This window comes from Phalacrocorax aristotelis, chromosome 5 (assembly GCF_949628215.1).
Source record: "Phalacrocorax aristotelis chromosome 5, bGulAri2.1, whole genome shotgun sequence".
Taxonomy (NCBI): Eukaryota; Metazoa; Chordata; class Aves; order Suliformes; family Phalacrocoracidae; genus Phalacrocorax; species Phalacrocorax aristotelis.
In genome coordinates, this window is record NC_134280.1 from 43,951,430 (window position 1) to 43,975,349 (window position 23,920).

Below are 23,920 nucleotides of genomic sequence, written 5' to 3' on the forward strand. Positions count from 1 at the left end.
TGTGATGCTGCTGAGTCCAAAATTGCTTTCCATCTAGCCTCGGCTTCTTCAAACAAGGATCATCAGCAGGTTTTGGCTCCCTCCACAAGGCTGAGTGTCACCATTCCCTCCTCAGGTTGTTTCATCGCTGGTGAAACACAGCCAGGTTAAAAGACAACGTCCCAGTGACCAGGACAAGAGATGCTCCCCTAGAGCATCGTGCTGGTGTTGTGGGCTATTTTGCAGGTGCTACAGAGTTCAGCAAAGCCAAAGGGCTTTGGAGTGTCCCTCCCAGTAGTGGGGCACTTGCAGAGCTGGCAGCTCCCTGCAGGAACAGGGGAAGGACCAGGACCCTGTGCCCACCCAACTGCAGTAGCATCAGGGACTGTGGCAGTGAGGAGGCTTCAAGGTGACCCATGGCCATGCTTGAACACTTCCCTCTCCCAGAGCAGCCCTTTGCCTTGGGGTTAATGATTTACCCAACAGCTAATGTTTGATCCCCCCCTGCCTGGCAGACAGGAGAGGTTGCTTCACCTCTGGCTTCGTCATTAGGTGGTTGTGACCCTTGTGTAAGTCAACCGGAGACTGAGGCATGCCTCTTTGTGGGGTTGGGGGGGACAAAGGGAGGGGGGGGAACTGGTACTTGGAGAAATGCATGTCGGGGCATAAGAGCAAGAACACAGTTTCAGATGAAAGTAGGAGCCAGAGTTTGCTGCTCCCCCCTGCCAAGCCCTCTGAATGGAGCTGTGTTCCCGCGCCAGTCCCCCACGCCCTCGGGTGATGGCCTGGGGCTGCTGACCGGGAGCGGCAAGACACCGGCTGCCATCAGAGGGGCAATTTAGCTGGCGGTCAGTGGACAAGGGTCACATACATGATCCCCTCAGCATCAAAGCAGCTCTGTTCACCAGCTGACCCTGGGGGGGTGCAGCAGGATCAGGGGGATGCTCGGGGGGAGGTGTGTTGCTCCTGGATAGGGGCACACAGGGTGGGGGACTTGGGGACTGTGGTGCACCCCATGGTGTGACTTGAGATGTTTCTGCATGCTGGGGTCCCCTGCATCCTAGGCAGGATGGGATGCATGGGGCCATGCCAGCAGCCTCAGCTCAGGCCAACCAAGAAGGTCATGTCAGAGCAGAAGTGTGGCCTGGAGCATCTCTGGGGCCTTTCCAATGGTAACGAGCAAATGGCTGGGTCACTGCAGCCAGAGGCATCCCTGCAGCCATCCCATGCCAGCACCCGTTCCAAAATCACTGCGGCATCAGCTGTCTCTGGCCCTCCATGCTCCATGGTGTGTGCTGCCAGTTTGCTGCAGAGAGGAGTGGGTGCAATATTTGTGTGTCCTTTGGAAAAATCAGGCATGGCCTGAAAGGTTGGGGTTAAGAAAGGGCATTTGGCTTTCACAGGGGAGCAGCTGTTTGAAGGGGTCTCCCCTTATCTCCCCTTATCTCCCCCCTGGCTCCCCAGACCCCATCCGGCCTCACAGCCCTGGCCTCTGCCTGCTTTGCACGTTGTACAGGGGAAAGATGTGACCCTATTTGCTTTGGGAAGTGCTGGCATCCAGCTTCCACCCCAGGCTGGGGGGCAAGTGGCGTGTTTGGAGAGAAAGGAGATCTCGGAGCCAGATGAAGTGCCAAGGGGAGTGTGGTTGAAAATTGTAATGCTAACAAAAGCCTCTTTCAGCCCATCCCCTCATCTCGAGGTCTGGGGGCAGGCGATGGCTTGTCTGGCTGCAGAAATTGCAGTGCCGGCTCTTATACCAGTGCAGACCCCTGGGAGGAAGCTCTGGTTTCCTCTTCCCTTAAAGCTGCTGTGAATTTGGCTTCCTTCAGCCTGAGATAAGCTCCATCCCTGCATCCTGGTGTTTTTGGTCAGCTTGGCCACGGCCGCCTGGTGCAGGGTGGCTGGTGCGGGTGGTGATGGGGCAGTGGGAGGGAGCTTGTGGGGTGCCTGAGCATAGGGTGTCTCAAGGGTGGGTGCCAGGCTGGGGCTCACTTCAGGTCCAGGAGAGCCCTGCTCCCTCGCCCCATCATTTTTGGTGTAGGGTTGTGCATATCTGGGCACGAAAGGATGCCGGGCATGAAAGGATGCTGGGCTCCAGGATCCAGAGGTCCCTGTGGCCAGCAAGGCTGAGGGGCTGCACTGAGCCCTTCCCCTCCGAGTGGAGTGGGGATGCTCTGTGGGGAAGCCTGATCCTGGTGCAGGGCAGATGAGGGGGTTAGGGCTGGTGTAGGACCTGGAGGGAAGTTTCCTCCCAGGCACATGCTCAGTTTTGGGATACCAAGCTTGGGAGGGACTGGGGGCTTGGGGGAGCAGAGTGGGCACAGAGTAGTTTCAGAGCATCAGGCTCAGGAGAGGATCAGTGGGTCTGGGGTCTGGCAGAGAGAAAACTTGCCCCCACCTCTAGTCAATGGCATTTTTAACATCCCTGCTACCTGGGTCCCTGTCACATGGCTGGCACTGGCACTGGGGCTTGGCAGCAGGGGGAAGCTGGGGATGTTCCATGTGCACAGGTACCCCCAGGCTTTAGAAGAGACACCCAGGTTTTCATCTCCTCCCACCATCCCGAGAGACATGTTTTCCTTCCAGGCTGGGCAAGGCTGGGCTGAATCTTCTTTTTTTTTTCCCCCTCTTCTTTTTTTTTTAAGGAGCTCTGGAGGACAATGCCTGGCTCCAGAGTATGGTGGAGGTGCCTGGCTTGTCCTCCCAGGCTCAGCACACCTCTGATAACCCCCCATTGCTCACGTGAAACACTAGGGGTGGATTTGGGGACATTGAATTGTCTCCTGCTCCTGCTCCTGACTTGGTATGGGATTGAAACTGGCACCAAGCATCCATTCCCAGTGCAGAGCTCTTGCCGTTTTGGAGCTGGGGTGGTTGGGTTTCCTTGCTCCCGGGAAACGTGGGGTTAAAAAACACCCGGCGTGCTTGATCCCATTGAGTTGGCACCCGCCCGAGTGGTTGACATAGGAGAGGAGGAATCCAGCGCCCGGTGTGTGGGCGATGAGGATGCGTCTGCTGCCAAAACAATTGGAGCTGGCGTACAGAGGGCCGGCTCGCCCCGGCCAGATGTTCAGCTGTGTCGGGTAGGAGAGACGGTCCTGAGCAGAACTTCCCCAAGCGCCTTGAGAAAAAGGAGTCAGGGAAGGAGGCGAGCTCCAAATTGAGATCATCTGGAAAGCTGACGGGGGTGCGCTGGCTCGAGCCCCATTCCCAGGATGTTGCAAGGGGATGGCTCTGATTTATTCCCAGCCCAAGTGGCCCCGTGAGCTTGTCGCAGGATGATGTGGGGGGGTCGCTGTGACCCTGGAGTGGGTATGGATGCAACACACTTCCTCATGGCTCTGTAGTTGTTCAGCATCCTGGTACTCAGGCAGCATTCCCTGCTGCCTGCACGGGCATGTTGCTACCATGAGCAAGATCCCTTTGGTTTTATCCCATCTCAAGGATGTTCTGGCCATGGTCAGCGGGCCAGCAGCAGGGAATGGGTGACATTCTAGGAGCTGCATCCCAACTGTGTGCTGGGAGCAGCTCAGGGAGCATTGCTGCCTTGGTCAACCTGCAGCCTGAAGGAAAATCCCAGGCCCTGGGGAGGGCGAGCAGAGGGAGCAGCTGAAGATTGGCGTTTGGGGGAGGCATGGCCAATGGTGTCTGCCTTGCTGAGGGCGACCATCCTTGCCGGGCTGGTTTTGACCCTCCCCTTTCCCTTCCTCTTGCAGAGAACCTGAGCACTGAGGTCAGCCTCCTGGAGCTGATTGGAGACCCCCCACCAGAGGAGATCCTCAAAATTTACGGCCCCGACAACAACCCCGGCTATGTCTTTGGCCCCAATGCCAACACAGGCCAGGTGGCCCGGTACCACCTGCCAAGCCCTTTCTACCGGGACTTTTCCCTCCTGTTCCACATCCAGCCCACCACCCCCCGGGCTGGCGTGCTCTTTGCCATCACGGACTCCTCACAGAGCATCATCTATGTGGGCGTCAAGCTCTCGGAGCTGCGGATGGGCAAGCAGCAGATCATCTTTTACTACACAGAGCCAGGCTCACCAAGATCATATCCAGCAGCCTTCTTCACCGTGCCCACCTTGCTCAACCAGTGGACGCGCTTTGCCATCAGCGTGGAGGAGGACGAGGTCATTCTCTACCTGGACTGTGAGGAGCACGAGCGGGTTCACTTTGAGCGCTCCCCAGATGAGATGGAGCTGGAAGATGGCTCCGGGCTCTTTGTTGCTCAGGCTGGAGGAGCTGATCCGGATAAATACCAGGTAAGCCCTTGGGTCACTCCAAGGAGCATGTCCAAGGAGAAGCCTGGGTAAGGCTGGAGGGACACGATACCAACCTTATGCTTTGCCCAGAAGACAAACCAGCAGCCATGTTCCACATGCGTTCCTTGGGAAGGAGACTCTTGAGATGGGGGGAAAGATGGCTTAAGATGCCACCAACTTTATTGCCTTGCATCTCACCAAGGCAAAGCTCTCAGTGTGGGCTGGCAGGAGGAGATAGGGTTGTGCTACAGCAGCCACTGTTGCCCATACCTTCCCCAGCAAACGCTGAGCTTCTTCAAGTCTCCCTTTTGCTAAAAATACCCAACTTCTTTGGTGGAGGAGCTGGTTTAGCTGGTAAAATGTCTCTTTTAGCTGGAAAAAATGCTTGGACTGGAGCATATCTTTGTTGGCTGACGTTGGGTGGTATCTGCAGGAAGACTTTGGAGAGCAAGGAGAAAAGCTGATAACTTAGCCTTTGATTTGAGCATGACTTATACTCTAGATAAGGTTTATGGAAAGTGTGGGGAAAATGCCCAGCTGATGTGGAAATCCCCTGTGGTGCTTGAGGAGAGGAAAGCTCAGGACTGCACCGCCAGGTTTCTCCTGGGTTGAACACGGTTTGCCCAGCAACAGAGGCTCTGCCAAGTGGAGCAATGCTTTTCCCAGGGAGCTTTGCAAAGCATGTTTCTGAGCTTAAACATCATCTTGACTAATGAGCAGTGCTGTTGCAGTCCCAGTTAAACTACCTTGGGCAAGGAAAGGTCCTCTGGGAAGGGTTAATGATTGATGGGCTGGGGGCCAGTTTGTGCTGGGATTTGGGTTAGTTCCTTGAGGTCTCACGAGCAAATTTTTCCTCTTTAAGAGCAATTTTTTGCTCTTGAACCTGCTGGGAGAGCCAGGTCATGGCCGTGGAAGAAATCCTCTCCCCAGCTGGGAGGGTTTGGCACCAGTTGGAAGGCAAAGCAACAGCCCAAAACAGAACGAAGCACTCCTGCCTTTCTAACAGATGATGTTCCCGAGCTTGCCAAACACCCGATCCCACTGCCCGCCCCCAGTTTTCCCATGGGGAATAGCCGGCCATCGAGCGATGGAGGCTGACTTCCTTGGCCAGCTGAGATAGGAGCGGGGAACATGGGCTTGGATGTCTCCTTGGCATCTGACTGCCTCATGGTATTTCCATTGCTGACCAGACCCAACTCATGTTATCTGGAACTAACAGGGTGTCAGACTGATTAAAACCTGGCCCTTGGTCAGTCTGTGAGACAAGCTGCTCATGGGCAGCTGGAGGGCTGCTCGTGGGGTCTCAGCTGGCATCTGTGCTTCTTCCCAGATTGCCTTTGTGTCAGTGGGATGAAACCTGGAGGGGTGAAGCCTGCAGGTAATGCAAAAGCCCCTGGGACAGCAGACATCAAGGGGGTTACTGCAAATTGGGTCCCAGCTGGGGTCTGGCAGGAGGATTTGTTTGCAGCTGGATGCATGGTAAGACCTACAGTGCTGCTGCCCCCTTTATTGGGGCAAACAGGCTGCAAAGGGCCCTTATATCCATTCCTCATGGGGATGCCTTGGTTCAGGGCTGGAACCAGATTATTTCCTATGCCTCTGGCAAGCCCCAGGACTGGGAAGGCCAGGCTGGAGTGTTCCTTTTATCAAAGCTTGTGCTTGATGCTGGTGCTCGGCAGGGAGGAGAAGGGTGGGATAGAGCCAGCTGTCATGAGGGTGAGCAGCTGGAAGAGGTTACAACTCACCTGGGGGGCATTTGCTTGTCGGAGGAATTTATATATAAGTTTTTATTATATATTAAAAATTAATATGTTTATCATATTTTTATTATATATAATAAAATATGTTTATAAGATATTCATATTATAATATCATAGTCAGCCTGGCTGAACTGCAACTGCCCCTGATTCTTGTTTTCTTAAAGCAGTTGTGTTTCCTGAGCATGGTTATTTCCCGGACATGGTGCACTGTGCTTTCAAGTGACCCCAAATATTATTTTAGGTGTCTTGCCCAGAGAAGAGACACCTAGCAGGAGGTATCTGCCCTTTCTGAGCTCACTTCCCAGCATGGTCCCCAGCACCTCCCTGCTGGGATCAGAGGGACAGGCAACATCCCGTCCCGGCAGCATCCCTGCGTCTCATCCCAGCAGCAGGGACCTGGGCTGGGCTCTGAGATGTGCCAGGTGACCCTGCTTGCTGTGGGAGCCATGGGGTTCAGGCTGGGACCCACACACCCTCATGGGTCGATAAGGGAATGCTGCCCTCCCAGACAGTGCAGGTAGCTCGGCTGCAGGTGTTTGTCTGGAGGCAGCATCCTTACGAAGGTATTTGTGGTGACTTCTTGTATAAACAGGCGGTTTGGATGCATATGGTGCTTGCAAAACCCAAATAAATGGTAAGGAAGTGTGGAGTAGCCTAAGAAATACAGAACTGGGGCTGTAGTGGACTGGGACATGCCAGCAGCCCTTGCTTGGGGTGGAGAGGCCATCTGTGGCTGGGGAGCCGTCCAGAGTGGGGGAATGAAGAACCTGGCCAAAGCGTTGCTTGCTGGCTGGCCAGATCCTGGCTGCCACCTCCGCTTGGCTGGTCTGGTGCTGGTGCTGGCACAAGGCTTTTTGCCATGGCTCGCTGAGCCATGCTCAGTGTGCTGGGGACTAGGGGCTACAAGGTTGAAACCTCGCTGTGCCAGTTGCTCAGATGGAGAGGGCTCTCCATGCCAAGTGGAAGAGCCTGATGTACACAGGGCACTCAGGGACATGGTGGCTGGGTGGCACGCCGCAGGGTGGCTTGTGTCGCATGTCTGTCCGTGGTGCGTGTCCATCTGTGGCATCCCTAAGTGTGGTTTCCTCCCAGGGGGTGATTGCTGACTTGAAGCTGCAAGGGGACCCGCGGGCAGCCGAGCACCAGTGTGAGGAAGAGGAGGATGACACTGAGGAGGTGAGTGCCAGCAGTGGCTGCGCCAGGCTGGGGGGCTGCCACCCCATGCTCCTGGCTGAACCCTCGCTCCTTCTCCCTGGGCAAATGCAGGTATCTGGTGATTTTGGCAGTGGGGCAGAAGGTGGACACCAACACTCAGGGAAAAACAGGGTGAGTTGGTGCCCATGGGTGATGCACTTGGTGGCAGGACCCCAAGATTTTAGGGACAAGGAGGTCTGGGTGCCCTCCATGGTTGAGGTCCAAGGATACCTGATGGGGTTCCGGCACCTGTCACTTTTGAGAGGGCACCGGGAGGTGAACCGTGCCACGGTGTCCCCTTATTGTTGGCACAGGGTGTCCCGGGGCTGGTGGATGCTGTCCCCGTCACCTCTCCCCCCGTGGCAGTGGACAGCGGGCTGAGGCGTGGCGGGGGCTCCCTGCAGAAAGCTGAGAGGACCGGAGTGAAGGAGACACTGCAGGTCTCCGCAGGAGGTAATACCGACAGCAGCATCCCCTTCACTGCTGTGCCAGCTGGCCCCAGGGCACACCGGCGGGGGTGTGGTGGGTGGCTCCACACAGGCACAACCGGGTCCCTTTTCCCTTTCTGCAGGCACCGGCCCCAAAGGCGAAAAGGGGGAGAAGGGCGAGCGTGGCCTGAAAGGTGACTCGGGGACAGGCAGCATTGTGGGGACAGGCAGTGTCAAGGGTGAAAAGGTGGGTAAGAGAGGGGATCCCAGGGGCTCAAGGATGCCACCAATGTCTCCACATTTTACACCCACTCCTTTTTGTTTCTATCCTGCAGGGGGAGAAAGGAGAATTGGGCGTTAAGGTGAGCATCGCAGGTGGAGCTGGGGCAAAGCCATGCCTCCCTGGGCTCCCACCTCTGGGGATGTGCTGCCCATCCCCATTTCCATTGGCTCCCCAGGGCAGTGCTGGATTTGGCTACCCTGGCTCCAAGGGACAGAAAGGGGAGCCAGGCAACCCTGGGACCTTCTCACGGCACACTGACGGCGTGATGGTGGAGCAGGTCACCGGTCCCCCAGGGCCACCAGGGAAGGATGGACCCCCTGGCAGGGACGGTGAGCCTGTGAGTCAGCCCCCACCCCTCGGGTATCCCCTCTCCCCCACCTCTGCCTTCTTGCCTGCCTGCACACTGACCTTTCCCCTCTCTGCCATCCCTAGGGTGATCCCGGCGAGGATGGCAAACCCGTAAGTAGGGTGTGGGGGGTGGGCAATGGGTGCCAGCCACCCCCTTTTCCTCACCACCTGCTGACCCACCACTGCTCCCCTTCACAGGGTGATACAGGACCGCAGGGGTTTCCTGGGATGCCAGGGGAGCCTGGTCTGAAGGGGGAGAAGGTGAGTGCCAATGCCGATGTGAGGGGATAGCACACCCTGCTACCCCCAATTCCTCTTGCCAGCAGCTGGGCTATGCTCACAAACCACGCTTTCTCCTCTGTGCCAGGGCGACCCAGGCGTGGGACCAAGGGGACCTCCTGGACCCCCTGGTCCCCCGGGGCCACCAGGACCCTCCTCGAAGCATGACAAGCTGGTGGGTGCACCCTGGGACACAGGTTTGGGTGGGGGGCAGGGGCGGGCATGGAGGAGTGGGATGCTAGTGTCTGCCCCTGGCAGCATCCCCATGCCACCAAGCACCACAACCCTGGCCATCGGTACCTGACATCACCCATGTGCTTCTCCCCCAGACCTTTATTGACATGGAGGGCTCTGGCTTCAGCAGCGATCTGGATAGCCTGCGGGTGAGTGCAGGTTCCCTTCTGCTGGCAGCGAGTGGGGGGATACGGTCAGCCATTGTCCCCTCCTTCTCTTGTAGGGTCCACGAGGGCCACCTGGTCCCCCAGGGCCACCTGGTGTGCCCGGTTTGCCGGGGGAGCCGGGACGGTTTGGGATGAACCGTACAGACCTGCTGGGACCACCAGGGCTGCCAGGCAAAGATGGGACCCCTGGGCCCCCTGGACCAGTGGTAGGTGTATGGAGTGGCCAAGGGGACCCATTCCAGGGCCATCCCATGGCGGTGGGACTGTAACCACCCCCTGTGGCAGTGGGGGGCTCTGTACCCTCCAGCCCCACAAGGTCTCCTTGCACTGGATCCAACTCCTGGGCATCTTGCAGGGTCCTCACGGTCCTCCTGGAAGAGACGGGGCAGCTGGGCAGCCAGGGCCCAAAGGAGAGCAGGTGAGTGTCCCCTGTCCTATGTCACCTGGGAGGATGTCACAGCTCCTCTGTGGGGCAGGTGGCACCAGAGGGGGGGCCACAGCAGCTGACGCTTGGACCCCTGGCAAATCTCCGGGAGGTCCCAGCTCCCTCCATCCCTGGACTGGAGATCATCAATCTGCTCCTGGAGCAAGGCAGCTTCTTCACACCCTCTTCTTCCTTCTTCTCCCCAGGGCGATGTGGGTGACCTCGGCCTCCCTGGTGCACCAGGACCCAAGGTACTGTGCCTGGTGCAGGATTCTTGGCAGGAGGGTCCCACATGCATTGCAAACTGGAGGCAGGGATGCTACCTGGGGGGCCACCTTGTGCCGGAGCAGGGAGGGGGATGCTGTATTTGGGTTCCTCCTGGAGCAGCGCAGTGCCATGGCTCGAGGGTGGGTGGAGCCACCAACCACCCCCAGGATGCTTACCGGGCTCCTGCCACCCTCACTTGGCTTTGGTCAGGGCACTGCTGCCTTGAGAAGTGGGCAGGCAAGCCGAACAGGGTGTTTCAATGCACAGAAGAGGGTTTGCCTTGCGGGGTTTGGGTGCCTGCACCCAGCTGGAAAACACCCCATCTTCTGCACATCACTTGCCTGCCTGCCTGCGCAAGCTTCTTTCAGCTCCGCAGTCCCAAGGGTGGAAGTGAAGGGTTGCTGGGACATGCATGATCACTCTCCCCTCCCCAGGGGGCCAGGATGCCCCTTGGGATAACCCATCCACCACAGCCTAAGCTGGGGGCCAGAGCATCAAGAGTTAAGTTTTCTTAACATCTAGAGGGTAGGTGGGATGGCACCAGGTGTAAGGACTGATCGTGCCGCTTGGAGACCCGTAGCAAAGCACAAGGTTGCCCGTGAGCATCCCCCCTCAGCACTGAGCTCTGCTGCCACATCAGAGCCCGTTGCATGCAAAAAGCCAAAAAATCACATTTATGATTTTAGACGAGCCTCTGGTGGCCACTGTGTGCATCGCATGGGGAGCCACGGCCATGTGAGGACAGCCAGAACAAGGGATGCTGGAGCTGGCCGATGCCTCATCCCACAAAGCCCCTCTTCCCTGGAGACAGGGAATCATGTGTCCTGTCCCAAGGGGTGGTTTGGGGATGCTGGAGGGGATGCACTGTCTCCCACTTGCAGGCTCCAGACAGGGACTGCTGCTGCCTCATCCCATCTGTCCCCTTTTTTTTCTCGTCCTCTTTACAGGGCAGCAAGGGAGAAATGGGACCGGCTGGAGCCCCGGGAGAAATAGGGTTAGCTGGTCTTCCTGGACCCATCGGACCCCGAGGGCAGCCAGGGCCCCCAGGTCCCCCGGGACCACCGGGGCCAGGCTACGAGGTTGGATTTGTAAGTGATCACCCCTGTGATGGGGGGTGGGATAAACTGGAGCAAGGAGCAGACGTGACTCAGCCCCTTCTCCCCCCCTGCGCCTAGGGCGACATGGAGGGCTCAGGGCTGTCATTTGCTGCCAGCTCCCCCGGACCACCTGGACCTGAAGGACCACAGGTAGCTCCACTTTTGCTTCTTCCCTCCCCTCCATCCTGAGCTTTCTGGGGCATCCCCCACCATTGTGTTCCCTGTCATCACTCCATGCTCATGGCCCCCTTCTTGTTGCTTGCAGGGCGTGCCAGGACTGCCAGGGGTGAAGGTGAGGAGCCCTTCAAATGCTTTCCTTGTGCTTTGCCAGAGCCAGCTGCAGGAGCCTGTCTCCATCCTTGTAGCATGCCCATGGTCAGCCTGTGGGCATGCTCCCACTCTGACACCTCTTTCCGTGCAGGGGGAGGTCGGCAGCCCCGGGCAGCCTGGCTTGCCAGGACCAAAGGTAGGAGTTCTGAGAGGTCAGGACAGGCTGTGTGTGAGTCTCTGGGATGGGCGGGGTGCTGGGTAGGACCCCTGTGCTCCCCAACCTGGGGCTGTTTGGAGGATGCTTTGTACTGCATCTCACCTTTTCCTACACCTTGTTGCAGGGAGATGCTGGTGTGCCCGGCGTGGACGGCCGCCCTGGACTCGAGGGCTTCCCTGGACCGCAGGTAGGAACATCAGCCCCCCCTTTCCAGCCCCTCACTCAGGCAGGGCACCCTTGCGTGCCGCAGGGCCACTTGCAGAAGCTTCATCCCCAGCAGCCAAAATCCATCCCCAGCAACGAAAATCTGTCCCCAGCAGCCAAAACTCATCCCCCCTCTGTGTTCAGCTGTTCCCCTGCTCTGGGACCGGGCTCACTGCATGCCAGGGGTGCCCATGCTGTTTGGGAGCCCATTCTCATCAGCTTGCCACCCTGCTCACCATCACCTCCACCCAAAAGCAATCCTACCTTGATTCACTGCCTGGACCTTGCAGGCAGGGGGTGGCCTGAAAGATTTTGCTGAGCCACAGTCAGGAGGGGGTCTCTGCTTGTGAGCCAGGGTCCAGCTGTGTGTAGTGGCAAGTGGGAAGCTCACCCCTGCCTGCTCCTCATTCCAGGGACCCAAAGGTGACAGTGGCAGCCCTGGCGAGAAGGTAGGTACTACTGGGCTGGGGACAGGGACTGGCCAGCCGTGGCCCTGGTGCTGATGGCTTGTGTCTTCCAGGGTGAGCGAGGCCAAGATGGTGTGGGGCTGCCTGGACCCCCTGGTCCACCTGGTCCCCCTGGACAGGTCATCACTGTCTCAAGTGAAGATGTAAGTGATGGGTCCTGGCTTGGGGGAGCTAAAATTGGAGGGGGAAGGGCCCTGCCCAGCACCCATCATGTGGGGGGACTGAGAGAGACATCTCCAGGAGGTCTGACCTCTTCAGAGCAAAGATCAGGGTGAAAATCCTTGGTTTGTCTCTTTCCAGAAGTCTTTGGCAGCTTTGCCCGGTCCAGAGGTAGGCAACCTTTGCCACCCACACTCCCCCTGGAAGTGCCCAGAGGGCACCCGGTTTCTTGGAAAGATGGGGTTTGCTCATACAAGCACCTCTGCTTCTCTCTGCAGGGCAGACCAGGTCATGCTGGCTTCCCGGTGAGCTGTGGTAGAACTGGAGATTGCAGGGGTGGCACTGGTGCCTGCAGTGGGGCATGGGACAGTGCCTGGGCACCAGATGGGGGAGTCAGAGTGAAAGCTCTGGGAATACTTTGGTGACACCTCTGGTTGCTGGTCCTGCTGTGATGATGCTGGGGTAGTTGTTGGGGTCTGCCGTTGGTGGGTTGGGGCTGACACGGGCTCTGTGCTCCTCCCTGCAGGGCCCAGTGGGACCGAAAGGAGACCGGGGCTCGTCTGGTCCCCAGGGCTCCCCAGGGTTGAAGGTAACAGCTCCGGGCCAGCTCCACCCTGTGGGGTGGTCACGCTCCTGGTCCCCTATCCTGCCTGGCCACTGGGTCCCAGTGGTGATGCCAGCCCCACTGTGGGAGGGAGCCTGGTCCCTCCATCTCCCCTTATGCCTGCTCCTCTCTTGCAGGGAGAGAAGGGGGAGCCTGGTGTCATCATCAGCCCCGATGGGACCATGGTCACCGCAAAGATGAAAGGAGAAAAGGTGGGTGTGCTGCGGGAATGGCAGGCATGTCCCTGTGTGATGAGTGCCACGTGGTCCCGGTGGTGATGCCCTTTCCTTCTCTGCTGTCTGCAGGGGGAGCCAGGGCTCCGGGGACCTATGGGACCCTTGGTAAGTCACCATCGCGGTCCTCCTCATATCCCATGGGGAGGTACAGAGCTGATCCAGGGCAGAGGGGGATGGGGATGCCCCTGCTCTGAGCACCCCCAGCCTCATCTTCTCTCCCCTCCAGGGTCCCCAGGGACGAGCAGGGATGAAGGGAGAGATTGGCTTTCCGGGCAGACCTGTAAGACATGCTCGCGGTTTGTTTGTCCCCTCAGCCATTGCCTCCTCCACCATGTCCCCCCACCCACCAAACCCCATCATGTCCCAGCAATGCTGAGGAGTGGGGTGATGCCAGGGTGTCACCCTGCAGCTGGTGGGACGGGAACAAGGCTCTTTTGTGCTGTTCATCCCCAGGGACGTCCTGGCATGAACGGGCTGAAGGGCGAGAAGGGTGACCCTGCAGATGTTAGTAGCATGCTGGGCTTGCGGGTGAGCACTGCCACAGTCCCCCCAGACTGGTCCAGCAGACTGGGGACACACACACTGAGGGTCTCCCTGGGGACTCAAATCCCTCTGGCAAAGGGCACATGCCTCCCTTTCTCAGGGACTGATTGCCCCTCTGGGGCAGGGCATGGCCCTGCTGTCCCCACCAGGGGGACTGTCCACTTTGCAGGATGCTGATGCATCTTCTCTCCCACCGCAGGGTCCCCCAGGACCCCCGGGTCCCCCAGGTCCCCCTGGGCCACCTGGCAGCATAGTCTACGACAACAGCAATGTGAGTAAAAACACAGTCACTGTGATGGGGAAGCTGAGGGCTGGTGACTGGGTCCCCCCAGTGCCCCCTGCTTGGTTGGATGAGGCGGGGGACTCTCTGGTGGCATGCCAGCCAGGGCTGGCACATAGGGCTGCTGTCAGCATCACATCAAGGTGGGGTGTCCCTGAGGATGCTGCCCATCTCTGCAGCCGCTTCCTCTGCATCCCCACAGGCCTTCAGTGACTCCGGCCAGCCCATGCTGCCAGCCTTCCCTGGTAAGGGAGTGTCCCTCCCTCAGCCTCCTTGGGGCAGTTCAGGGACCCCCAACAAGGCTGAGGGGGATATGACAGGACCCCTTCCATTAGAGCTCGGGCTGGAATACTGCAGGGCTAAAATGACATCTCTCTGCTGCTCCCCACAGGTTTCCACCAGTTTCCAGGACAAAAGGGAGAGAAAGGCGATACTGGAGCCCCAGGGCCCCCAGGTGGGTGACCCATCCTTCCAGGCAGAGGTGGGCAGGGGGTGGCTTGTGCCCACCCCAGCTCTCCTCTCCCCTCCTCTCCCTCTCCACAGGCCACTTCCCCTACGACCTGAGTCACTTCAGTGCCAACCTGCGGGTAAGCCCTTTTGCATGCTGGCAGAGGCTCATGGGGCCAGCAGCCAGCATGATTTTGGGTATTGGGGTGCACCTTGGCTGCTCACCTGAGACCTTGACATCCCACAGGGTGACAAGGGGGAGGCAGGTTCCAAGGGCGAGAAGGGCGAGCCAGGCAGCACCCCGCTCTACGGACCCAGCGTCTCTGGGCTGCCAGGGCCTGCTGGGCCCCAGGGCTATCCCGGGCTGCCGGTGAGTACCCCATGGCATGGGGGATGAGGGGGGCATGGGGAGGGTGGCATCCCCAGGCGCTTTGCTCCAGGGATTCTCTCTCACACTGCCTAGGGTCCCAAGGGGGACAGTATCGTTGGGCCACCAGGGCCTCCTGGACCTCAGGGCCCGCCCGGTATTGGATATGAGGGGCGGCAGGGACCCCCGGGCCCTCCTGGCCCCCCTGGTCCACCCTCCTTCCCAGGCCCCCACAGACAAGGTGTGTACCTATGCTCCTGCATCCTTCCCTGCCACCCCTGCCTCCCTTGCATCCCTCTCTACGCTTCCACACTCTTCCCCATGGCCTGTGCTGCAGCCCTTTCTATCTCATCCTTCTTACCCCCAGCTATCAGCATCCCTGGGCCCCCTGGACCACCAGGACCCCCTGGACCACCAGGCACCAGTGGGATGACCTTGGGGGTAAGTTGGGGCTCTGGAGGAGGGGATTGCCCATGGGCTGGCTGGCCAAGCCCCGAGCCCTGACCGGACTGTGCCCACAGATGCGCACCCTGCTGACCTACCAGGCGATGCTGAGCACCACGCATGAGTTGCCTGAGGGCAGCCTCGTCTTCCTGACCGACCGGCAGGAACTCTACATCCGCCTGCGTGGGGGCTTCCGCCGGGTGCTGGTGAGTTGTAGGGGGGGAGCAAAGAGGACACCCCACCTTGGGTTGCATTGCCTGGCTCTGAGAGGATGCGGGGATGCAGGCACCATCACCCTGGGGTTTCAGTGGTGTCTTTTGGGGATGCTTGGGCATCACCCCCCAACCCTTGTACAAGCAAGGGGAGAGTGGGGTGGCTGGGATCTGATGTGCCATGTACTTGCAGCTGGAAGAGCACACCTTCATCACCAGCTCGGCTCTGGTGAGTCCCCTGTCCCTATCTCTATCCATCCCCCTCTCCATCCATCGCCATCCCCATCCCTGCCCAGGGCAGCACCATCCCTCACCCTGTCTCTACCTCCCTCTCCAGGACAATGAGGTGTATGACAAGCCCCCCAGCATCCACTACGCTGGCCCCCAGCCCCCCCTCCAGCCCCACGGACCCCTGCACCCCCTCCGTAACCACAGCCCCTCACCCACTGTCCGACCCTGGCGTGGGGATGAGGTGGTGGCCAACCAGCACCGCCGGCCCGAGCAACGCCTGCTCCACCACCAGCATGAACTCCTCAACAGCTACTACATCCACCGCCGGCCAGATCCGGCATCCGTGGCCACCCACGTGCACCAGGACTTCCAGCCCGCCGTGAGTGCATGTGCCAGCTGAGGGGAGGTGATGATGGTGGCCAAAACCATGTACCTCAATCCCTGTTGTTCCCTCTTGGCAGCTTCACTTGGTGGCCCTGAATGCCCCGCTGAGCGGTGGCATGCATGGCATTCGGGGTGCTGACTTCCAGTGCTTCCAGCAAGCCCGGCAGGTCGGGCTGGCTGGCACCTTCCGTGCCTTCCTCTCCTCCCGCCTGCAGGACCTCTACAGCATCGTGCGCAGGGCTGACCGCAGCGCCGTGCCTATCGTCAACCTCCAGGTACGTGTGTCCCCTTCCTGACACTCCACGAGTTCCAAGGGTTGCAGAGCATCCCAAAGCCCCCATCCAACCGCATGGCAGTGACTGCAGCACATCCCCATCCCAGGGGCTGCCAGGGCTCAGAGCTCCTGTGATGCTCTCAGGGTGCAGGTAGGGCTGACTCCCCCCCCCACTGCCTTTTCCCATCTCCACACCAGGACGAAGTGCTCTTCAGTAACTGGGAAGCCCTTTTCACGGGCAGTGGGGCCCCGCTGCGAGCCGGCGCCCGCATCCTCTCCTTTGACGGCCGGGATGTCCTGAGGGATGCAGGATGGTGAGCATGGGATCGAGTGATGGGGAAAGAGGGGAGATGGGGGTCTGGGCCGCAGTGGGGGCAGCAATAGCACCCCCCACCTTTCTCGTTTCCAGGCCACAGAAGAGCATCTGGCACGGCTCAGATGCCAAGGGCCGGCGCTTGCCCGAGAGCTACTGTGAGACGTGGCGGACAGATGAGCGAACTGCCACTGGCCAGGCTTCCTTGCTGGGCTCTGGCAAGCTGCTGGAGCAGGTGGCCAGCAGCTGCCAACATGCCTTTGTCGTCCTCTGCATCGAGAACAGCTTCATGACTGCTGCCAAAAAGTGACACCACCACCCCACCCCCATCTCCTGGGTTCCCTGCATCTCCCTGGGGAGGGTCGGGCCAGTCTGCACCCCAGCACCTGTGTGGTCCTCAGCCCCTCCAGCTCCTGCCCTTGCCCTGAAGGGTTTTCTCCTCCTGCAGACCTGAAGCCAAAGAGTAGCGCCATCGCCCCACCCTGGGTCAGCAGGGGCTCGCATCCCACCTGGGGCAGGGCAGCTGGGGGCTGGCTGCCTTTCTCCTCTTCCTCACACTCCACTTCTCTTCTAACCCCTAATATTTAACCATTTCAGCTTGCATCCACCACCTGCGCGGATGCTCTTTTTGGGGTAGCTGGGTGGGAGGATGCTCGGCAGGGAGATTTTGGCGGTGCCACGCAGTGTGCCCTCCCTGAAAGCCTTGAGGGTGTTTCTGTGACACCCCCTCCAGCCCTGCACAGTCCTCGTCAGGAGCTCAGGGCTGGACCCAAATCCCTGCTGCTGGGGCCATGGGGTCTTTTCCAGCCAAAGCCCCAGCATCCCACCCAAGCAAGGGACCATCATCTGGCAGTGCCAGGGCTCCTTCCAGATGGTCTCCATCCTCTCCAGGTAAGGACCTTCCCACCCAGACCCACATCATCATCCTCACCTCCAGCCCCCAGCCAGCAGCCAGCAGCTCACGAGTCCTGGGGCGGGGGGCAGGTTCTGGTCCCCTCCAATCCCTGCTGTGCCCCCCCCCCACCCTGGGTACAGCCACAGCCAGGCCAGCATGGGGACTGGGGTAATGGGGTGACCCTGGTGTGGGGCCAGGCATGCCCTTGGCACGTGTTTACGAGCATGTGCGTGTTGAATGCGCCTGGTACCGAGGGCAGGCACTGCCATCACCCCCCCTCCCCATGCAACCTTTGCAGCGCTCTAAGGGCCAAGGCACAACAAAGCTGGTTTGAATTGGTGTGGGCAAATCCAAGGTGCTAAAAAAACAAAAAAAGACAGAAAAAAAGATAAATCTGTAACTAGCTTTTTATTATTGTATGGAAATCATTACCATAAAAGCTGTGCGAGTCACACGGTCTCTATTTCTTACAGTCTACTGTATTTTGTGTAATTAATGCAATTTAAAGCCTGTGGATCCTTATATTTTTTTTTTTTGTCAGTTGTGTCCTATAAACCATTTTCTAAAGGCACTGAATAAAGAAATGTTATCCTCTTGTAGCCTGGCTCTGCACGATGAGAGGGAGCCAGTGTCTGGGAGACCCCCTGGGCCCATCCATATCCCTGTGTGGTACCCGGTGGTGGCAGCCGTGGGTATCCTGCCCCTCTTCTGGTTGTGGTTGTGGCTGGGGAGGCACAGCCCTGCCCCCACGGAGCAGAAAATGGATCCCAGGGGGTATGTCCTCACTGGGCTGGACCACCAGCAGGACAGGAGACAGCACACAGTGACAGTGACGCTTGCTTATGGAGCTGAGACCTGGCCGCCGTGGTCGCAGTGCCAGCACTCAGGCTTGCACAGCCCCTGCCTCTGGGCTCTTCTGTGCCGGCACCTCAGCAGGCAGGTGGCACGGTTCCTTGGCCAAGGCCAGCTCCGCCGGCTGCTTGCGGCGGCTGTGCTGGATGCCCACGCCAATGGCTGCCAGCAGGTACACCACCGCCAGCAGTGTGAAGTAGCCAAAATACACATAAAACTGCAAGAGAGGTGGGGAGAGAGTGATGCATGTGGCCCGCCCCCTCCCTTCATCCCACACCATTGGGGGGCCACCTCCATCCTAGATGCCTCCTGTCCCTACCTGGGGGTGCACGGACAAGCCCAAGCCCCTCTTGTCAGCCACAATGATGGTGATGATGGTCTTCAGCACGGTGGCAAAGAAGGTATTGACCCCGAAGACAAGCGCGCAGAGCTCTTTGGAGAGGGAGGTAGCGATCTGGAAACTGGGATAGAGCAGGGAACCGGTGAGCCCCTGGTGCCAGCCCAGCTCCCAGGCTGGGAGCAGGTCCCCAGGGGTACCACGTACATGGCAATGGGCACTAGGAACTGGTAGGAGCCACGGAAGAGGACGTAGGCAGCGTAGCACAGCCAGATGTTGCTGGTGGTGTTCATGAGCAGGAGCAGTCCCGCTTGGAAAGCTGTCACCACCCCGATCACCAGCTCCGACCAGAGCGTCCAGCGGATCTTCACATATCCAGCAGCGAAGGAAGCACCAGCCCCTGGGGAAGGGATGAAAGATGCTGTGAACACCTCGCCAGCATGGGACATACCTTGCATCCCCCAGCCTAATGCTCATCTCATCACCGCTGCCAAACTGTTCTCTGTACTCCCAAAAAACGTAAGGATTGCCATTCCAGCGGGATGGGGGTTCCCCCCACATCACTGGTGTCCCCTGCCATTCCCCTCACGTCCCCGGTGTCCCCAACCCAGGCAAGCGTACCCAGCAGTGTGGAGGCAGCGTCCACCCCTCCGTTGTATACCCGGCCGTTGTCCGTGGCAGGGTAGATCTCATTCCAGAGGATCTGCACGTAGTACAGCATCAGGTAGTAACCGGCTGAGTTGAACACCCACCACAAGGACCAGAGCCGGAGCTGGGGTTGCCTGGCCAACACTACCACCTCCCGCAGCATACGGCACAGCACCGCATCCTGCCAGCCCCGTGTCCCCTCACTGCTGTCCCCCCCGGCCATCTTGTCCAGCTCGGCAGGTGCAGCCCTGTTGCCAGCCCCCTCAGGCCGGTTGAAGAAGAGGCTGCGCCGGGGCCGCTCGAGAAAGAAAGTGAGGACAAGGCCAAAGCTGACAAAGCCCAACGATACATAGTTGAGGGTGAGGAAGGAGACATTGCCCAAGGTGACACAGAGCTGGCCTAGTACCGAGCTGGTGAAGACACCCAGGAGGACAGCAGAGCGGGAGTAGCTAGCCATACGCTGGTAGCGGGACGGGGCAACGAGGGAGAAGATGTAAGAGGAGTAGGCGATCCGGGCAGCCATGGTGACGCCGTAGAAGAACTCCATCAGCTGCATGGCCAGGACCGAGGTGCCCAACACGAGCAGCAGCCAGATGGAGACGTGGCTTAGGCTCTGCAGCACCAGTACTGGCTTGTAGCGCAGGTAGTCTGTCAGCAGGAAGATGGGCACCAGCACAGCCATGTAGGAGTAGCTCAGCACCGGCGTGATCACGTTGGTCACCTGCCATGCGGGGAAGGAGGGGCTGAGCATGGGACATGTCCCTGGGAGATGCCCCTGGCCCAGAGAAGCACAGTTTGGGGGGGCACCAGCTGCTGATCCCCATCGCAGCACCTCCTCGGGGAGGAATGCGGCCCATGACGCGCTCAGCCAGGGGCTTGGCTGAGCCCTGGCCCCCTCCTGTGCCAGGAACGCGGCATTCCCACGGTTGCAGCAGCCTGCTGGGACTGGGGCCAGCATCCCTGGGATGGGGGATGACATGCGGCCCCTCGTCTAACCCCATCATTGCCAGCAGCCTGGCAGTCACCAGACCTGTGCCCCCCCCACTGTGCACTGCACCAGCATGGAAGGGTCTCCCCAGTCTCCCAGCCTGGCACACCCTGCCATCCCCTTGGCTGTACAGGTGGGCAGGGGTCAGGCATCGCCCCTCAAAAGCAGATGCCAGCCCAGGCACAAGGTGTTAATACGGGGAAAGTTGAGCCTGGGACTTAGGGGACAGGGTGACCTCACAGCCCAGTGAGACAGGGACACACTGCCAGCTGGACCCATACCACACCACCTTCTCCCCCCACAAAAGCACTGCCACATGTCACCACATGCCATCTTTCCCAGGACGTGGCACGCCTGCACCCCTCCACACCTCAGGACCGCAGGAGGATGCTTTGGCTAGCCCCAGGGTGGTGACTGTGTCCAGAAAGGGGGACACCAGGGAGGACAGGCTTCCCGCAGCTCACCTCTGCCTGTGTGAAGTTCTTGTCAGCCCCCAGTAGATACGGGGTGATGAAGCTCTCCCCGGGCCGGATCTGTGTCATAAAGCCATAGAAGCAGAGGTAGAAGACTTGTAGTTTCCAGTGCTGGTCCAGCACCGTCTCCGATGCCGGCTTTTTGGCGTCGTCATCCTTCTTAGGCATGACTCCACTGGCTCTGCAGTGGGACAGCAGTGTTATCCAGGGGACTGTCAGCTAGACAGGCTTTGTGCGGCCAGGCAGCCCCTCTCTGGCTGCAGGCACCCTCTGACACTTGGAAAGCCACGTCGCTGCAGTTTCTGGGGAGAAAGCAGCATTTGGCACAGGCTCAAATTCCTCCATAATCGCAAGGCAAATAAATACCACTACCTTCTCCCCAGGAGATGTTCTTGCAAGAAGAAAAGCAGCCGTGCATCTCACTGTGCAAAAGCTGGGAGGCCCATTTCAGGCGGCATTTGTAAATCCTGTATAAAAGTGCCTGGATGCACGAAGCGCCCAGCTCTGCGGTGGGGCTTCCTTGGCTCCCATCACCTCCTTTTTCTCCCTTTCAAGAACCAGCAGGGTTTTACCCCCTTCCCAAAGTGACAATTCCCTCTGAGCCAAGTCGCTCCGCTGCAGACCCAGAGGCAGAGGGATGCAGACACCCTGCACTGGGGATGCTCCACAGGGAGACAGCAATGGCTGCAGGAACCACACTGGTTGTGAAAGCCAGTTAATGTGCACACCAGGCGTGGGGCCGCCCACGTTATATATTAGCTGGGCTGTCAGTGGGACTTTAGCCGAGCCACAGGCAAGCGACTGCCCCTTGGCTCTCCTCAGGCAGGACACAATGCTCAGGCAGCATCACCTGGCCTGGGGAGAATGCAAAATGTCATCAGTTTCATGGTCCGGAAGGGGATTAAATGCTCAAATCCTAGGTTTGGCTGCAGGAAAGCTGGCAGCACTGGGGAGGCCTGATTAGTGGTCACAGGATAAAGGCAGGGAAGGCAAAAGGCCTGGCCCAGATATCTTCTCAGTGCTCCCCACTCCCGCAAGTCACCGATGGCACTTTTCAAGCCATAAAAATTCACGTGTGCCAATCCATGCCACAGGAGCAAGGTCTAGAAACCCAATTACCCTGCTAATTGCAGAATGACTACGCACAGTCATGAAAAAGTAAGTCCACGGTCCCAGTGTTTGTCCCCCTGCTGCCACCCTGCATGGCAAGACTGGGGGATTCACCTCTGAAGGACTCCCCCCTGCCCCGGAAAACACATGTGGGGAAATGAGCCGGCACCGGTGCCAGCAGCAGCAAGCTGGTCGTGATTGAAACCAAAAGCAGTAGTGGGAAGCGGGGTGCCCATTCACCCCAGTAAGGACTCATCGGCATTCCCATGGGATTTCAGTGCTAGCACCTGAGCATTGCCAAAACACGTGTGTCCTGGAGCCCATAGCTGGGCAAACAGCCCTTACCTCTTAAAAAGGTCCCTGGGGAGCAGGGCAGGGACTTGCTGCTCACTTATTACTAGGCAGCTATCACCCAGAGCCGGTGCCAGCTTAGGCGCCGGATGGAGCACCACAGCCCCCCTGCTGTGCTGGGATGGACAAGGGGCAAGGAGCAGGGACTAAGCACCCCCAAATGCCCACCCCAGCACCACGCCACGCCGTGCCCACCCGGGGGCCCCTGTCAGCCATGACTGCCTGGACTATGCCCCATCTCCCACTTGTCCCTGAGCCAGGTGGTGGATGTGAGCGACTGCCACTTCCAGCAGTCGCCCTCTGTGGGGCAGCCCCCCACCACATGCCCTGGGACGCTGACAGGCTGTTTTCCACCCTCAGCTCCAAACCCGTTTGGGAAGCAGATGCTCCCCGTTTCCTTTTGTGTCCATCCAGGATGGCTACAACTGCTCATCCCTGGCCCAAAGGAAACCATCTACAATAAACCCAGGATATAGTTCTGTGCTGCTGTCCCAGTGCCACTGATCCTGGGAGCACTGGCTCCTAACTCCTGGCATGTGTGTCCCCACACATGCAGGGGGCCCAGCCCTGAACCCATCTGGCCAGACCCAGCTCCACCTCTCCAGACCATGCATGGAGCTGCCTCAACTGAAGGTGAGTGGGTATGAGTCCCAAGGAATGGTCCCAGCTCAGTGCTGTCATCCCTCTGCTCTGGTGCAAGCCAGGCAGAGTAGTGGGAGCAGAGCATGGGTGGTTATCACCGTGTGAACCTGGTTATCACCGTGTTATCATGGTGTGACCTTGACAAGGGTTCGCCGTCATGCTACACGGTTGTCAACCTGCAGCAGTTGATGAGGGCAGCTTAGCTCAGGCACAGCTGCCCAGGGAACCATGGCCACCACGGTCTGGACAAGACAGCGTGGGGGAGACTGGGAAGGACGGTCTCCCCACAGCCACATGTTGGCGGCACAGAAGTGACTCCACCGAAGCATGACACATTTTGTGGGGAGCTGCCAAGTGGGCAGGGGATAGGGGATGTGCAATTCCCTGGGGCACCTTCTCCAAAACAGGGCAGGGAAGCTCCCCAAAGTACACCCTCGCCCACAGTGCGGGCACCTATCTGTCTCCCTGCCCCAGCACCCAATGGATGGGCGGCTGCTTCAGGTGCTGGGGGGTGGTTTGGGGTGAACGTGGTAGAGGAGAGTGTTGGGGGAGTGCACGGTACTAGCTCACCCTGAGACAGGGCACCCTGCGTACCCTGGGGGCACCCCACATCCCCAGCATCACGGGGGGCATCAAGAACCCCGGCATTCCAGGTACCCCGGGCACCCCGGGGACACACCCCATCCCCGGAACCCCGGGCACCCCAGTACCGGGGCACCCCAGCACCCCGTACCCCTGCAGCCCGGCCGTACCTTGGGGAGGGGCAGCGGGCATGGGGGCGGCGGGCCGTACCCACCCGGGGGCAGTGGAGGGGTCTCGGGCTCCCCGCGGCCCCGCTGCCGCCGGAGCCCGATCCGCAGCAAGCCCAGGAGCAGGAGCAGCAGCAAGAGCAGGAGGAGGAGGAGGAGGAGGAGGAGGAGGAGGAGGAGGAGAAGGAGGAGGAGGAGAATGTGGGGGCCCCTCGGGAAATGTAGTCGTGCCCCACGCGCGGAGCGGCGGGGGGACTACAAGCCCCACAGTGCAGCGAGGAGGAGGAAGGGGAGGAGGCAGAGGAAGAGGAGGAGCCCGGCCAGCCCCGCCGGCAGCCCGTGTGTCCGAGACTGGGGGGAGGGGTGAAATACCTCCCTCAAAGTGTCTCCTCCGCATCCTGCCCGCCCAGCACCCGGCGTGAGGGGGGCGGGACACCCTCTTCTGCGGCCCCTCCCCACTGGGCTCAGCCCCCCGCCCATCTATCGTCGCCTCTGGGCTGCG

General features: G+C 59.5%; 2 protein-coding genes across 11 annotated transcripts in view; one reads left to right on the top strand and one right to left on the bottom strand.

The window, feature by feature from the left end:
- The window catches only part of COL18A1 (collagen type XVIII alpha 1 chain), a 41,379-nt gene extending 23,512 nt beyond the window's left edge, over positions 1-17,867 (top strand). For 3 of the 6 annotated variants that reach the window (XM_075094188.1, XM_075094183.1, XM_075094184.1), the window contains 41 exons: positions 3,696-4,240; positions 7,093-7,176; positions 7,267-7,326; positions 7,509-7,647; positions 7,766-7,869; positions 7,958-7,984; positions 8,081-8,242; positions 8,338-8,364; positions 8,452-8,514; positions 8,621-8,707; positions 8,862-8,915; positions 8,990-9,139; positions 9,289-9,351; positions 9,564-9,608; positions 10,572-10,712; positions 10,800-10,871; positions 10,987-11,013; positions 11,143-11,187; positions 11,333-11,395; positions 11,826-11,861; positions 11,933-12,022; positions 12,180-12,209; positions 12,317-12,343; positions 12,565-12,627; positions 12,780-12,854; positions 12,948-12,983; positions 13,105-13,158; positions 13,332-13,406; positions 13,621-13,692; positions 13,904-13,946; positions 14,093-14,155; positions 14,245-14,288; positions 14,396-14,518; positions 14,612-14,756; positions 14,883-14,956; positions 15,037-15,165; positions 15,365-15,400; positions 15,509-15,781; positions 15,864-16,061; positions 16,259-16,374; positions 16,470-17,867. In XM_075094188.1, coding sequence (XP_074950289.1) covers positions 3,696-4,240; positions 7,093-7,176; positions 7,267-7,326; positions 7,509-7,647; positions 7,766-7,869; positions 7,958-7,984; positions 8,081-8,242; positions 8,338-8,364; positions 8,452-8,514; positions 8,621-8,707; positions 8,862-8,915; positions 8,990-9,139; positions 9,289-9,351; positions 9,564-9,608; positions 10,572-10,712; positions 10,800-10,871; positions 10,987-11,013; positions 11,143-11,187; positions 11,333-11,395; positions 11,826-11,861; positions 11,933-12,022; positions 12,180-12,209; positions 12,317-12,343; positions 12,565-12,627; positions 12,780-12,854; positions 12,948-12,983; positions 13,105-13,158; positions 13,332-13,406; positions 13,621-13,692; positions 13,904-13,946; positions 14,093-14,155; positions 14,245-14,288; positions 14,396-14,518; positions 14,612-14,756; positions 14,883-14,956; positions 15,037-15,165; positions 15,365-15,400; positions 15,509-15,781; positions 15,864-16,061; positions 16,259-16,374; positions 16,470-16,683 — 3,974 coding nt within the window. In that variant the 3' untranslated portion in view covers positions 16,684-17,867. The remainder of the gene's footprint in view (positions 1-3,695; positions 4,241-7,092; positions 7,177-7,266; positions 7,327-7,508; positions 7,648-7,765; positions 7,870-7,957; positions 7,985-8,080; positions 8,243-8,337; positions 8,365-8,451; positions 8,515-8,620; positions 8,708-8,861; positions 8,916-8,989; positions 9,140-9,288; positions 9,352-9,563; positions 9,609-10,571; positions 10,713-10,799; positions 10,872-10,986; positions 11,014-11,142; positions 11,188-11,332; positions 11,396-11,825; positions 11,862-11,932; positions 12,023-12,179; positions 12,210-12,316; positions 12,344-12,564; positions 12,628-12,779; positions 12,855-12,947; positions 12,984-13,104; positions 13,159-13,331; positions 13,407-13,620; positions 13,693-13,903; positions 13,947-14,092; positions 14,156-14,244; positions 14,289-14,395; positions 14,519-14,611; positions 14,757-14,882; positions 14,957-15,036; positions 15,166-15,364; positions 15,401-15,508; positions 15,782-15,863; positions 16,062-16,258; positions 16,375-16,469) is intronic. The other 3 variants (XM_075094185.1, XM_075094187.1, XM_075094186.1) reach the window with 3 other exon arrangements.
- SLC19A1 (solute carrier family 19 member 1) lies at positions 17,658-23,647 on the bottom strand. Of its 5 annotated transcripts, none has more exons than XM_075094189.1 (6): positions 23,422-23,647; positions 20,558-20,868; positions 19,079-19,826; positions 18,665-18,857; positions 18,440-18,581; positions 17,658-18,337 (listed from the first exon to the last, which is right to left on the bottom strand). In XM_075094189.1, the coding sequence occupies exons 2-6, from the start codon at positions 20,732-20,734 to the stop codon at positions 18,152-18,154; spliced, it is 1,446 nt and encodes a 481-aa protein (XP_074950290.1). In that variant the 5' UTR covers positions 20,735-20,868; positions 23,422-23,647; the 3' UTR covers positions 17,658-18,151. The 5 variants fall into 5 exon arrangements, with proteins under 5 accessions (XP_074950290.1, XP_074950295.1, XP_074950291.1 ...); XM_075094194.1 differs by having other exon boundaries at positions 20,558-20,747; positions 23,466-23,630; XM_075094190.1 differs by having other exon boundaries at positions 23,466-23,630.
- Between the last annotated feature and the right edge of the window lie 273 nt (positions 23,648-23,920).

What these genes read in the sequence shown, in the direction of transcription:
- SLC19A1 (XM_075094189.1), bottom strand. Translation starts at nt 20,734, where the DNA reads ATGCCTAAGAAGGATGACGACGCCAAAAAGCCGGCATCGGAGACGGTG. An exon ending in AGAACTTCACACAGGCAGAG is followed by an intron (nt 19,827 to 20,557) that starts GTGAGCTGCGGG and finishes CCCGCATGGCAG; the next exon opens with GTGACCAACGTGATCACGCC. An exon ending in GCTTGTCCGTGCACCCCCAG is followed by an intron (nt 18,338 to 18,439) that starts GTAGGGACAGGA and finishes CCTCTCTTGCAG; the next exon opens with TTTTATGTGTATTTTGGCTA.